Raw genomic sequence first — 15,995 nt, forward strand, 5'->3', positions numbered from 1 at the left:
CTAATCTGCGCTGTGTCTTGTATGTAATCCTTTGCTGCATATGACCTTTAGAACAGAGGACATGGCTCTGTGAACATCAGTAATGCCAACCAGTGCTTTAATAAGCAGAAAGTAAATATGATTTCCTTTCATCGGTTACACGACCCAAAAACATAGGTGCCATACACCAGACTTTATCCTCTTCCTTATATTACTTTATTTTGATAACATTGAAGAATTTATGTCCTGCAATTCTTAAAGTTTTCCTGAGGGAAGGCTGCAGGATCAAGAGAGACCAGATTGGACCCATAAACTCAAATTCTTTTCAGTCATTAAAGAAGAAAATTGCTAGGTATTTGTCACTGATAAGATGGCAACAGTATTTCTTGTTTCCCACAATTCAAAAACATTCTTATGCAGGTGAATAATGCTTCTTTTTGCTTAGTCAATAACTGGATTATGTGATGCTTATCTCCTTACAAACTGAGTTGAGCTCTCAGTATTTTGCATGTAAAACTAGATCATAATTTAAGTACAGATTCTCATATTTTCTGGCTCTGATTTTCAATATTGTTACCCTACCTTACATTACTGACACTATTCCTCTCAAGGAAGGTGTGTTGAAGCATAGATGGGGTAGTATAATGCTGAGTCATGGCCTTCATTTGGAAACAGTACTATTTTCAGTTTGTTCTGTCTCAAGAAAGCCTTTTGAACAAAACATGTCAGCACATTATGGAGTTATTTGACCAAAAGAAGGATATTCTTAAGTGTTGTAAATGCTACTGAATTGAAGTTTGCTTGTCTGGTTAGAACTAAAACACAGTATTTAATGAAACTACACATTACTCTTACAGGGAAGGCAAGGCTTATGAAACGGCAAGGCTTACGAAGCAACAACACTGAACAAATATAGTAAGCTAAGAACTAAATAATATGATTTCACATATAGTCTGTGGTATTTTCTTAGTTTCAAGTGGGTTTTTTTTTCCATTTCAGAGGAAAATTAGAATACAGAAGAAAAACAATTATATAGGGAGCTGCTATGAGATTAATGCAAAATTATTTGCAGAAGACAATAAATGTTATTTTGGAAGACTGCTATGGCTAACATTCTAACTGAAGGGTTAGAATATTACCAAATATTACCAGGTTCTCAAACCTACTGCAAATAATCAGCTGGCAACCTCAAGTTGCTCTGGGTTAAGTACAAAGCTCTCTGAAATCAGTGGAAGTATTCCATGATTTTGGCTTTTAATCTGTTCAAGGCAGTTCAAATCTATATATTTTCTTGTACCTTTCCATGTTAACATTTTTTTGCCATCCTTCAGTTCACAATGTATTTATAATACATGTATTTTCTGAATTTATATTTCATGGGAAATTTTAAAGCGATGCTTGTTTTCATTCCAAAATGGAATGTTAACAAAACTTCTAAATGTAGGAAGTTCTCAGAAGGTGCAGAGCAGTTCTGGTTTCATTTCCATGGCTGCAATTCAGCAAAACACTTACAAACTGACTTGATTTAAAGTGCATTCTAAATTGGAGCTCAACATAAAATATTAGAAATATAATCCCAAAGCACAGAAACACTTCTGGAAACTGGAATCCTTCTGCTTTTAGATCCTGGACCAATAAGACTTCATCCTGTGTTCACTGATGCTCTTAATGGTACTTTTGAAAGGCAAACACAAGTGCAGTTTACACAGCTGTCTAAAGTCCAAACCTAATCCCATTCTGTTTTGCTATACAGCAGAGATCTTGGCAGGTTCCCGTTGCTAAAATTTCAGTAAGGAAGACTGTTTCAAGGTTTGGGTTGGTTGCTATGTTCACACAAGACTGACCATCATTAATAAATGACTGAAGATAGTTTAGTACTTATTCCAGCTGCAGTTAGAGTAAAATGGTATCATTCTGAAGCAGTAATGAAAGAATAGGCTGTCTTACCTGTAACAGTTGTTGTCAAACTTATTGTAACTGGCAAATGCAATTAAAACGCCAAACCCGGCTCCTAAGGAGTAAAATATCTGAGTAGCTGCGTCAATCCATACCTGCATAATAACACCAACATTGTCAGTGTCAGTTCAGCCCAAAAGATACATCAGGGAAATGCAAGAGTGTACAAGGCAACTGGCTTTTGAAAAATCGTCAGCATTCATGCTTATGGGAGTATAAGTGCTGCTCAGCCCTCATGAGATGTCACATGGAGCATAGTCATGGTCTGGAATGGCCTAACCCGAAATGGTAAGGGCTGAAGTACTGGGCAAGTTCTCAGTGCATGCACACTGCTACCACGGTGGGGTGTACCACTTGGATCTGTACTTCTGAGCTTTTACTGAGGACTGAAATGATTAAATGATTTTTCTCCCGGGTGATAGAAATACACTTCCAATAGTTCTTGTTCCAAGTTAGTTTGGAATGTACAACCAGAAAACTAAAAATAGTTAATGGGTCAAGAGTTACAGGACATTTTCTTTGCTGTAAGAGAGCTTTCTTCATGGGACTGTTAGTACACTTCATATGATACTTTCTTGTTTCAGAAGCTGAAGCATGACTGACATGCTGTGAACAGAACCAGGCAGGTTATCTGTCACATTTCCCACTTAGCTGGAGATGGAGTTATTCCTGTGATAGTCATTAAATTTCAGTTTAGATGCAGTTTGGTCATTTTAAGAATTGTCCAGTAGCGAAAACATATTTTTAATGCTATAAAATTTTCTGAAGTGACCCTCCAGCCCAACATCCACTCAAGATGTGCAGACAGCAGTCAGGAACAATGCCACAGTGCTGGTCTCCTGAATCAGAAGCCTGAAAATAGTCTACCCTGGTTAATGAGGGCTTCACTTATTTGTTTTTTACAGAAATTAAATAAACAAGCATCTTCAACAAGGGTAATGAAATCAATGGAGTGAATAATATTCAACATTTCTCAAAATGAGATCTTCAGTGTTTGGTTAAATCTGTCAAGTGCTCAAGACTACAAAAAGCACTGCATTTTACCTCCATCCATCTCTACAAAATCGGATCCAATGTATCTATTCAGCTGCGCCTTTCTAACAGATCTAAGCAGCTTATGAGCTCCATCTGCATTGGGATTTTAATGCTAAACTTCCACATTTGGCCCAGTGGAAAGAAAGATAGCGCCTTATCCCATCCTAACATGACACACCATAGAATCATAGAATCGTTTAGGTTGGAAAAGACCTTTAAGATCATTGAATCCAACTGTTAACCTAGCACTGCCAAGTCCACCACTAAACCATGCCCCTAAGCACTACATCTACCCATCTTTTAAATACCTCCAGGGATGGGGACTCAACCACTTCCCTGGGCAGCCTGTTCCAGTGCCCGACTACCCTTTCAGTGAAGAATTTGTTCCTAATATCCAACGTAAACCTCCCCTGGCGCAACTTGAGGCCATTTCCTCTTGTCCTATCGCTTGTTACTTGGGAGAAGAGACTGACCCTCGCCTTGCTACAGCCATGAAGGACTTACGCTATTTTTTTCTCAACATAGATGATAAATGCTTTCCACTACTGCCTGCTGAGGACTGAACAATTTATTGAACTCTGGATTTGTAGAGAAACTAAATTTTATGGACTGTTGAGAGTTAATTACTTGAAAGGTAACACGAAGAACAATCTATGATGTGTTTATTGCAAACCAGTGGATAGGTGGATATGATTTTTCTCAAACTGCAGTTCATACAGAGCTTTTAAGTATCATTGATTTCTTTTACTAAATAGCAAAACAATCCTGTAAAATTAATTCCTTGCTCATTGCTTTTCTATACCCAATTACATCTTAATGTTCTCTCTCCACGCAAAGGTTGATATCAAATAGGGTTGTACTCTCTGAAGAGCGTTTCTGTGGATAAGAGTGCAGAAGCAGGGATGCAAAGCCTCCTATAGTTTTTCTTGTTTTTTAAAACTTCCCATAATTTGTGTTGTTAACAAAGTTCCTGAATTTTTTTTTTAAATAAATTTTGCTTAAACTATAACTAGATCTGCATGCTGCCACCATAAGGCACTTATTTTTAGTGGTTCTTTAGCTCTTTTGTGTCTTGCCAGTGGAGTTGTACTCATCATACTTCCCCTTTCTTATTATTCAAGCACCTGCTTAAGTTCTATTGATTCAAATAAGAGGTTAGCACCTGCTGCCTACCAAAGGAGTTATGCATATGCTTAAGTATCTGTTCAGTAAGAGTCTTGGCTTATAGTAGCTGCTTAGGAAACAAATTGAGAAGATCAAGGTGAGGCGAAAAAAGAGCAGAAACCAGAGATTCCTTTAGAACTAAGATTAAATGCAAAATATTCCCTTTGTTATAACAAAGCCGGATGTGAAACAGACAGTGGGGCTGGTTCTTCTGCAGTTTACACTCACGTTCTCTGTTCACTTCAGCTGAATGGCTTCTGATTGATGCATAGTCTAATATATGTTATGATAGGATATTGTTTTTATATGCATTAAAAATGAAAAAACAGAAACATTTTATATGAGGCAGTCCTCAGTCTTTCCAGCTTTCTTCACTGTTGTTTATGCCATTATAACTTTTGTGCATATTCTTTCTTGTGTATGTAGATTTAAAGAATTACTGTGCTGTGTGGAGAGGAAATGTTGTGTGCACCCCCGGATGTTATATCATCTTCAGGAAACTTGTTAAGGTGTATGAAAGAGCGAGTGTCTTCTCATATCTGATTTAACTCTGTATTTAACACCAATTCCTTTAGCACAACAGAACTGTAGCTGCTGTTTTACACAGATGTTTAATGTATCCATTTGTGCAGTGGAGAGGAGTATTACATCTTTGTAGCTTCTGGACTTTCAGCAAGGAACATAGTTAGGCATTGGTCTAGTTAAGAGGTTATCAGGTGAATGTGTTTCTCTCCTTTTTATAGAGACACCCTTTGTGGATTCAGTATCCCTGAAAACTGAGGTGTCTCAGGGCTTGCTCGGTGCTGTGCGGTATGTGGCCCTGTAAAATGAGGCAGACATTGACACTGATCAGGATGCTCTAAGGTCTTTTAGAAAAGGATTGGCAGAGCCCTCTGTAGGTCATTACGGTTTGTGACTTACGATGTTTCTTTGTTAGATTTTTCATTTGGGAGAAAAATCATACATCAGAAAGGTTCGGGGACACATTGACATAGAACTGAAGCGGGATTCTATTCTTTGGAGCCTGAGGACAAAGATTAAACACACAAGCTTATTGCAGCAGCAGGTATCCCAGTCTCCGAGCAGGAGAAAGGCTGATGTAACAAAGCAGTTCGTGAAACTTCTCCTTATAAATGATCTTTAGCCTTTTATTATTCTAGAGCAACTTTTTTTGTTGTTGTCTGAAAAATTTAGTCTTCGAAACAAATAACTTTAGGCTCATCCAAATAGCAGCTGCAGAAATACTAAGCCAAGAAAGAGCAGTGCACAGAATATCCTTCCAAAAGCAGAAGGCAGCTATGATTACGGAGGCCTAGTTTCTGAACTGATGCAAGCTGGCACAGCTCCATAGACGTCTATTTGAACTTGTGATGTTTTTTTCCAAACAGCACTTAAAATACGTAAGAAAAATTTAAGCACCTCCTTTGTTCATCCTTGCATCTTTGTATTTATGTGTATGCATAAACGTGAACTACTGAGGTGGCTACCGCCTTGGTGACAAAGGTGGATGAAAGTCCCATATTTGAAGTTCGGTTTGACTATTCCAAAATAGAGTGAGATGGGGTCTGGGTTCTGGTGATAACTTCCGTTGTTGAAGAAATGCCAGTTTCCAAATTTAGTATTACAAAACTAAGGAAGGATTGTTTTGCTAAGAGTATATAAAATAGGTCCATAGTCTAACACACAAGGTCATTGTCTGCCTTTTTAATTATTCAGGAAAAATCAAGATAGGATGCATAGGAAATATACAGTGCAAGTATGTACAGATTGCAGACATCTCTGAAAGCTGCAAATTTTTAAGACAGTTCGTTTCCTTCTAGTAGAACTATGTCCTTGCTTTTCAGTTTTGTAACCATTTGAACGGCCTCATGACCGATCCAAAGAGATACCACTGTCTTATAAATGATTTACAATATTTTTAGAATAGCATAGTGGTAAGATCTGTCTGTAGTCACCAGATCATTGTTCTTCGTAGGCCTGAAATGCTGGTGATTTCATGAGTTAGCGACTATACTCGTAGAATTTTCTTTACAGTGGATGAAATAATTCTTAGTTCCAAGGTGCTCCACAAACTGAGTTGGTTTGGATATATTTAATGAGAATGTCTTGCAATGTTGTTGAATGATACAGGGAAATGTACATTAGTTTCAATAGTAAGATAGGAACATCATGCTATTGAAAATCTCAGTTTTATAAAGGACCATGATTAGGTGAGTTAGTCCTGACTTAGTATGTTTAGCAAGGTTTTCATAGGCCAGGATTTTTGTTTACCAGGTTAATGTTTACTCTAGTGATTCTTGAGGGAATCCTTAGCCTTTTGAGAATTACATTTTTGCATGACTCAATTTTCATGTATAAAGGATACCACAGTTGACAGGGTGCACAGTCAAAGCACGGACTTTAAGGGACTGCCACACCTGAAACTGCTCTTTTTGTGATCAGAACAGTTTGGGTTCAAGCTGAGATAGTCCTGTTACAGAGAGCGTTGGAAAGTTAGACTATCAGGGACAGTGGACTACTGCTTATGCAAAAGCAGAAATATGGCTATATAATTTCAGAAATTAGCTCTAATACTTTCCGGTTTAATAACAGAGGCAACAGGTTTAATAATAATAAGGGAATGAGAGCAGAAGAGTACACTTACTGTGGCTTCTTTTAATCTTCTGAAATCTATGTGCAGGTATGCATTTATTCCATTGTATGCACCAGGCAGGGTTATTCCGTGTATTAACAAGACAAATAATACAACGTAAGGCAAAGTGGCTGTTATCCAAACAACCTGCAGACAACAGAGATCCCAAAGATTAATCAGCTGTTACAGAAGATTGAAGAATGTGTGAAAAATACAGCTGGCACTTTCTTGGTTTTGTCCATTCAGTTCCATGGAGAAGCTCTTTATAGGACATCTTGGGGGAAAATGCTGTTATGTATCATGAGTCTTTACCTATGTATGTTTACAGATACCAGCAGGAGACAGTTTTGACAAACAGAAGACTTGGAGTGCTTATATGCGACCAGTGTGTGTTAGACTGATGATTAGCTGTTTGGCTATATATTAGTTTACTAAACAAGTGCAGTCATTGCCTGATGTTAGGTGATACTTTCATGAAAATGTACAAAAAGCTCTCAGATGTATCCAACCCTAAAATTTCTGTTGAGGTCTTTTCTGAGGGATGTCAAAGAGCAATTTCAAATTACTTTCATCCGATATTTCTCTTGTCCTGGCATTTTATATAATAAAACCAAAGCATCTTAAACCATCGAAACATTAGTACGTTTGGCTAAGAATAGGAAGCATGTTTAAGACAATTTAAAGTCTTTCAAAATACTTCCTGGATGAGACCACTAATGTCGAATTGAAAATAATATGCTAATAAAATTTCCAGTTGGAACATCACACAAGCAAAACTTGTAAATAAAATAAAGGCTGAATCTGGATTATGTATTTCCACTGTACATATATGAAGGCCTCTCACATGTTTTGGTCCCCGAGGATCCCTCAGATGCAGTGATTTAGTCTCTTGCTTTCTAAAAATAGGAGACTTCTTAAAGGAGACAAAGAACATAGTTGAGATAGAAGGACAATATTAGCTCTACCTTTCCTGAAGTCTTCACGCCTTTCCACAGACTAAAGAAAAGAATGATTACCACCACCAAGAGGCAGAGGGAAAGTTGCCAGCGAGGCAAGCCAAGGTCATGGATTCCACGGCTTTCATGCAGGTGCAGAACTCCTCGCCTACATACCAGATACACAGAAACAAAGCGAAGTCACTGGGGGAAAAAGGTTTTTACGTAACTCATCCTGTGGGCAGCAGAAATGGATGCTGCACTGCAGTAGCAGCTGCCCTACTGACATCGCTAGCAGTTAGTGAAACCCGTTTGGTGAAGCCATGTATTGTGCTTCTTCCCACAATGCCTTTATGTTCTCACTGGCCCATCAGTGTCCATTTAGCATCATAGTGCCATAATGATAGCACTCTCTTCTCTCCTTCACTGGAAGTGTTTGGGGATTTTGGAAATGTCATTTGTTGATTCTTGCTTGAATATGGAACAGATGCCCAGAGAATCTCCATCCTTGGAGATTTTAAAACTTGGCCAGTAAAGGCCTTGAGCAGACTGATTTACTTTTGAAGGTAGCCTTGCTTTGGGTAAGGAGTTGTATTAGATGACCTTCAGACATCTCTTTCAACCTTAATTATTTTGTGATTCTAGATAAGTAAACTGCTGGCTTCCTGCGACTTGGGCAGTTCCAAAGTTACTTTCAATTTCTTTTTGAATAGGCTATTGTGAGGCTGCAAAGAAGTGGTTGGATAGGAAAAGCAACAGTTGGTAAATTTAAATTGGCTATAGTGCTCTGTGTTGTTCACTGAGATAGTGGAGTGATAGCAGAGGAAATGCTGTTGCTTACCAGGGTAGGCTAATTCTTTTGAGATCTATACAGTGAAATGGATTGAAGTGTAGAAAAGAGTGTTTGTCCCCATGACTGGTGATATCTACAGTTAGAGTTGTCAAAACACATTGTGTGCAAAAGGCACAGTGATATGGGAGAGATTTTTATGGTGGATCTCCCTTGCTTTAACTCAGTTCTATGCTATTGAAATGTCTCTTGCTGCTTTTTCAAATCTAAAAAATGCAAAAATATTTTGCTTTACTGAACGCTGTATTTGAAAAGAGGAATGGCATTGCGGCTGGAGCCCTGCACTAGGGGAGAATTGCAGAGCTAACTCCTGGTTCTGATACAGATCTACAGGATGCTGGCTCAGGGATTCAATTTCTTAGTGTTTCAGTGCCATCCAGATAAAATGGTCATGACCTTCCTTGTCTCCTCCCCTTTCTCTCTCACCTTTTATTTGCTATGCACTTTTTGGGTAAAATAGAAAGTTGATTTCTGTTGGCTTTTCTTATCACCATGATAGTACAAACAAATCAAATCAAAGAAGCCCTTTTCACTGGAAGACCTTGACATGTTTTATGAAGATAACTACATTTTAGAGAAACTGAAGTACTGAGTGATTTGCCCTGCATGACTGCAGACATGTAGAGACTAAATCCTGGGGAGTATAATTCCAGCCTTATTGGCTGTCTGCATACAGTCTCTTAGTAGATAGATGGTACTTCAGAATTAACTTAATCACTTGTCTTATCAAGTCAGAGATGAGTGAGATAGTTGAATAAGTTCTAAGATAGGGCAAACCTGTGTCAACTTAAATGGGGAAAACTGAAAAATGTCTCTGTACTACTTAAACTGTAGAAACATGCTGGGAAAATTAAGGACCATTAGAACGATCCATCTGGTAATAGGAAAGAGTTGCATACAATTCCCTTTTGATTCCTAAAGCATCAAGATATGATCAACTAAGGATTGTGATAGTTCTGCTTCTGTAGTTTCTCATGTTTAATAAGAAATGCTGTATTTTTGGACTGTTTCTATGATTTATCCCAGGTTGCATAAAAGATACTTGTAGAAAGCATCCTCCTAAATTAGGCAGCTGATCTGTTTCTGTCGCATTTAAAGGCTAATAACAAGTGAGGCTGTAAAAGGGTAGTGACCATGTGTTTGTGGCATATATTCAAGAATGTTCTATTTAGAAAGTATGAGGTGAGTTTAACTCTTATTATACAAGAATATAGCTATATAACAGTATAGCTGTTACCTGTAGAAACAGTAAAACATAGAGGCAGGCTTCTTGATATCTCATCTAAAAACCTATCATCTTTAATTAAATGTAAATAAATAGGAAGGTCTCATTCAACTTTTGCTTAGAGTGTGAAAGCTACTTGTATATCTGCTAATAAAGTATAACTTGCCAGAGGATCCACAGGCGCAAGTGAAACCTGGGCAGGGATGCCTGATTCCATTCTAAATTTACCAGCTTGGGCAGTGATAAGTGTAGCTGGGAAAAGCTTCACAGGCCTCTCATCAGAACATTTGTCCAGGATCTTGGGAGGGGTTTGGCAATCTGTGCTATCAGAGTTACACTGCTATTGCTACCAGAGCTGGATGTTGTAAAGAAAGTCCTTTGGATTATGTTGTGTAGATGTCTACTCAGAAAACCTGAATCTGAACTCGCATTCTTTGTGCCCATTTAACTTTTTATTCTTCTTGCCCAAATATTTTTCTGGATTTGTGAAGAAGCCTGCTTCCTTGTGTGTTTGCTTTCCAAGAAGCAGCCAGCAATGCGTCTTACTGTTTGGAACACTTGCCAGAACTGCCATTTCAAATGTGGGATTCCCAGGATTTTCAGGAGAATCTCCATTCCAAGAGTTCTGCTCCCTTAATCAGGGTAAGGGATCATAAAATAGGAAGAGAAAAATACTTTTGTAACCAGTCAAAACAGCTGTGTAACTGGGCAGCTAAGCAAGGAAATCTTCATAGACAGCTGCTGTTTCTGAGCTGTAATTCTGCCGCGTTTTGCTTCCTTTTCCTTTTTTCTTATTTGTTTTTCATTGTAGCCTCTGAAGATAAGTCAGAAGCTTTCCAAAAGGTTCCCTTTTTGAGGGTTGCTGGGAAGTAGTTCATGAATGTTTACCTATTAGAAGCTACATTTCTGTTCCAGCGGCACCATAAAGCATAGAAGACCTAGGCTAGACTGTGATTTAGGTTAAGATGTGCTGACATCTGAAGAGATGGAGGAGAGAAGCAGCCAAAGTATTAAATAGACTAAATCTTCTTGGTTTGAAGGCTGTAGCTCTGTAATGTTCTTTGAAAAACAGTCATTTTTTGGAGAAAATATGTGTGTAATTCACAACTCTGAGTCAAAGAGAAAGGAAAAATCAGAGGCAGTAAGACAACTAGAATTAGTATTTTGCCTGCAGATTGTTGTTATTGAGAAAAGAATGAAAGTAGATGAGAAATACATGCAAAAAGGAGAAGAAAATGTTATAGGGGAAAGATTGAGAATAAACATTAACAGATGGAGCTGACAAAGTAGAAGATGGACCTATCATATTATGCTGAGCAAAATACAAGAGGAGCTCATAAATTGTTTAAGCTTTCTGATATTCTAGTCAGAGCTCTAGCAATATTTAGTTAGTACAGCACCAAGATTCAAAGAACATGCACTAGAGATAAGAAATTAACTTTTTTTTTTTATCAGGGATTTGTGCAGAGGAGCCTGATTTACGCTAAGACTGCTTGCCATGTAAGGGAGTGTGAATTACATTTGCAATGACTTTGAGACTGTACATCACTGGGAATAGGGGTCCCAAGAGTCTTTCTGCCTATCTGCAAGAGAGGCAGGAATGTGAAGGGATTTCAGATTGAAGCTGCATTCAGAGATTCTGGTTTCTCTCTTTGGGAGATTTCTTCTGGTCCTCTCCTTCCCTGTGCTCTCTGCTGCGAAGATTCCCCTAGTTACCCAATAACTTTGGCACCACTTCTTGCCTTACTTCCACACTGCACTCAGCTAAAGGGAGATAGTTCACCTCCATTGAAACAGGCAAACAGCAATTCGTTTGCTGGTACCTCTGTCTTCTGTTTTGTCTTTGTGCAGCACTTGGGTCCTCTTTAATTTGGTGTCAGATTGCAAAGAGCCAACAGGAAGCCCAGCTGTTCGGTGTTCGTACATAAACCCTACTAAAGACAAATTATCCAGGAGGCAGGAGGGCAGCTGCTCAGTGGGACTCAGTAAATGAAGGATCCAGTCATCGTTCTAATAATAGGTAATGTTGGAACCAATAAATACTTCTCTGTGTCTTAGTGTTCCCATCTATAAAATAAGGAATATTATAAACCTTTGCTTTGTCTCCACTCTGAGCAATTCAGAACATACTCTTTATGGAAGTGGTGAGTGTTTGAGTATAAACAGGGAACTAAACCAAAGGAAAAAGAAATGCCAAGGGTTGTGATCTGAAAATTACTCTGTATCTTGTTCACTCCAAAATATTTAAACCATAGCCAGAAAACAGGAGGTAAGAGTTTTAGGTGTAGAATTCTCCTAGACTTTTTTGTCAGACTGGTTCTTTCTAAGGACTTTCTAAGGAGTCTTTTGTATTATTCATCCCTAGGGAGATTTACATGATTGTATTTTGAAAATTTAGAAGGTTTTTGTACAAGCAGATCAAGTTAAAGGTCTTGGAGTAGGCCTTGTTTTACCAATCCCAAATCAATTATAATTTTAGGTTTCAATCCAAATATGATTACACAGCTCTATAGGCTCATTCTTTCTTTTTTTATTAAAGGCAAAAGTTATTTGCCTAAATCTGATGTGACCAATAGAAGGGTGTCATTCATCTAAACAATTTTTAGATGTGTTTTAACAGATTTGTTCAGATTCCAAAAATGTCATCAACTTGTCAGCAAATTAGTATGTTAACCAACAAATACATTTGTTAGTTAACATATTAAGTACTTATAAAAACTTAAGTACTTTTAAGAACTTCCAAGTACTTCTGAAAGTTAGTAGTCACTTTTACGGGATCAAATCCAAATGGCTTGCATAGAGTAAGTATCAGCAAATTGGCTAAGATATAAATAGATATAGTCCTGGTCTCCTGAGCTCTGTTCCCTATTCTGGTAGTTAGACTAGTTTTTTATGATTTAAAACTTAATGCAAATTGTAGATTGAAGATGCTAAAAGGACTGTCAGTGTGTACAGTGTGCAATCTATAGAAATTAAATTGCATACTCAATTTAGAAGGCAATTTGAAGCATGGTAATTGTACTCAATTAGAAGGCTCTCCTACGTGCATCTCTTGTGTTATATATTTGGGCAACCATAGTTCAGTTGTCATTGCTGCCAGTTTCCTTCAGAGTATAAAATACAGTTGGTTCTTTTATCCATGGAAGGTTAGGTTATCTGCTTTAAGCAGCTGTGGATGGAGTTCTTTTTACACTGAGTTTGCCAGGCTCCAGGTATTTTTACTTCAGGTACAGCACTGCTTAAATTCCACTGTACTGTTTCCACAGCACTTTGCATCTACTGGGTGTATATCCACAGCTGTGTGGGGCAGAGCTTGTGGTGCAAACCCTGCAGACCTGTGTTGGCTCCATGCAGATTGAACACCAGTGTCTCCTCACTGTAATTCTGGGGCTAGGGCTGCAGTGCAGAGATAGCAGAGTGGCTCCACATGAAGTCAGCAAAGTGTGACAGGGTTAGCCTGGTTCAGACCCAGCTCTGCCATACATACAGCTGCTGTCTGATGCTTGGGTGCCTCTCGGTGCTTTGTAAAGAGCTCTGGGTATGGCATCACTGCAATGCAGGATAGCCTGGCTCTAGGAGAGTGCTCTCCCACAGCCAAGAACATAGGAGAGTGGTGCCGAGACATCTGACGTGCAGTGCTACATGCGCACTACGTACCTCTCCCCTACCCTGGAGCGCTGGGCAGGCTTCAGAGGCATGCCAGGGGCTCTGCAGCAGCCAGCTTGGGTTCAGCTGGACGTAGTCACTCCAGCTCTGTTGGATATTGCATTGTCTTTTGCCAACACCTTTGTTGTCTGGGTTCTTCTGCTTCTCTAGATATTTCAGCTCCCTCTTGTGTTGGAGAATGGAGCCATGTAATGGACTTAAAGCTACATTTTGAATCTCTTACAGAAAGACAATTTACCAGTGGCGCTCTGGTTGGCATATTTATTATTTGTACTAAATGAAATGGTATTTCTTTTTTTGAATCACAATATTCTTGAAATTAGATGTGGCCACTAGGACTAAACTCTTCATTCACTGAGAATTTTTATCTGAACTCACTTAAGTCCTTACCCAGCTTAATTCTCCCATTAACTTAAAAATTCTGACCTCCCTTGCTATTTGTGCCACACTTCAGCACATTCAAGTCTGCAAAGCACTCTGAAAAAAGAGATTTTCAAAATCTGCTTTTAAACCCATTGTATTGAGATTTGCAGATAGAATGGAAACACTTGAATTGCACCCCTCTGTAGATCTAATGAATACTGAACTCCTGAGAAGTTTATTGTTTGAGGATAGGTAGCAAAACACTTAGAGCCCATGTGCTCCTAGCTGCCCTAGCCCTTAGTCAGCAAGTTAAATGGTGCTTCAGTCAGCATTCTCACTGGGCCATGCACTGCCCTAGACAGGAGGGTCATGAAGGAAGAGCCCCAGACCCTCCAAAGAAGCTGTTGAGCTTTCATGAAGCTTTACTGAGTTCAAAAGAGCTATGTGGAAAGACACACAGTTGCCAGAAAAAAGTCAACCACAGGAATAGGCCCATGTGCCACAAACTGAGGACCGCTGACACGTTTAAACAAATGAATGCTCACTTCATGGTTTGACATTTGTTGTAATGCTTGGTCCTTTACACAGTGAGGTTAAGTTTGTAACCTTTTCATGGATTAATGCCTAGATGTGATAGTTTCAGATGAGCAAACACTTCCCCTGTGGGAAGCAACACATAAAACACTAGTGGTGATACTGTGTCAGTACTGTGTCATAGAGAACATCTGATGTGAATCAGGTGAATATAAATAAATGGGTGTTTCGTTGTGTGCAACACCTTTATTGGCTTTGCCTTGAGCAATATGTGCAGGTGGAGATGTTCCGCAGAGAAAGGCTCTGCTTCTGCTTGCCAGGATTTCAAATCCAAGGTAATATGGGGGACATGCTGCAGCACTCACCTCAGCTGCTGTAATTATTGCCCAGAGCCTAGTACCACTACCAAACTACCTAGGATTCTGTATGTAAACATAAGCAGTTAGAATTCCGCCTAGGAGTTAGCACAAAGCAAGCCAATTGCGTGCAGCATAACGTGCAGCTCTTGACATTTGCAATATCTCATAAAGCCCCCTGGCAAATTTAAGTTGGCAAAGTGGTCATTCTTCCAGTCTTCTGGACTTGCTACACAAGGGCGTGTTGTGATTTAGGAATCATTTCCATAAAGCTGTCCAAAACCTAAGAACATTTGTACACACTTATATGGATTGACTTCCACTGTACTTGCATTTAATTTCTTTTCTCTTTGTGTAAGTAAATGGTCAACAAATGTGAAGATGTGAACATATGTGAAAAGTAAATTTCAAAGCTGTGCATGTAAATATTTGTGGAATAGCTGTTTTTATTTTATGCACATAAATATTTGTACCAGAAATTTCTGTGCACCGAGTCAAAAGGAGAAAGATTGAGTTACTTAGTTACTGAGTCCAAAAAAGTCAACGCAGTCAAAAAGTAAATGTACAATGTCTAGGGATGCAAATATGTGAGGCTCAGGCTATGGAGGTATAAACAATGCACCCAAACACTCCCTAAATATTCCTGTGCAGTTAATATTGAATTGATTAGTAAAGCAGCTTGCCTATTGCTATTTCAGCAATGTGGCTGTAAATTTCCCACGTAAAGTATTAAATAATGTGCCTGATTCTAAGCCCACTGAAATCAGAGGAGGAGTTCTGTTACATTCAGGGGATTTTCTAGGGGTGAAGGTACAGAAGCTGTCTAGAATTATTGTTAGTCTTTGATTGCGTGATCTCTATGAAGGTAAACAGATGACTGCTACTCAACTTGAAACCTGTCGGAAACATCTGACAACTTTCCTTTCAATTAAGATGCAAAAGATGAGTAAGTCTAGATGTCTAGAGAGGTTCTTAATTTCTCGTTGCTTACAAACTCTCAAATTAGTTTATAAGGTATGAATGTTCTGTGGAGAAACCTCTTAAAGAAGCTTCAGATGTATTCAGTGGAGGTTGTTGTCCAGGAAAGTGGTATATCATTGAGAACTGCTGATCATGTTTAGCATGAGCTCAGAGTCTTTTCTTACCAGATGTGATTAGCAGAATATAGGGCTATCCACTCTCATTAGTTCTTGTCGTCTGATTCAGTTTTTATAAGCATTTAAAAGCAGCTGAAACCAGGACAATTCCTTATGCTTACTTTTGAAATGATGTTTTCTCTCTTTTGGGAGAGGTCGCTTAA

General features: G+C 38.7%; 1 protein-coding gene across 1 annotated transcript in view; it reads right to left on the reverse strand.

Moving 5' to 3' along the window:
• SLC6A2 (solute carrier family 6 member 2) overlaps positions 1 to 15,995 on the reverse strand; it is a 79,426-nt gene that overhangs the window by 31,237 nt on the left and 32,194 nt on the right. The window contains exons 4-6 of the mRNA XM_009469218.2: positions 7,732 to 7,870; positions 6,779 to 6,913; positions 1,927 to 2,030 (exon numbers count right to left, since the gene is read on the reverse strand). Coding sequence (XP_009467493.2) covers positions 1,927 to 2,030; positions 6,779 to 6,913; positions 7,732 to 7,870 — 378 coding nt within the window. The remainder of the gene's footprint in view (positions 1 to 1,926; positions 2,031 to 6,778; positions 6,914 to 7,731; positions 7,871 to 15,995) is intronic.

Source organism: Nipponia nippon, unplaced genomic scaffold (assembly GCF_047370975.1).
Source record: "Nipponia nippon isolate SJK-2023a ecotype South Korea unplaced genomic scaffold, ASM4737097v1 scaffold_7, whole genome shotgun sequence".
In the NCBI taxonomy this organism is placed as follows: Eukaryota; Metazoa; Chordata; class Aves; order Pelecaniformes; family Threskiornithidae; genus Nipponia; species Nipponia nippon.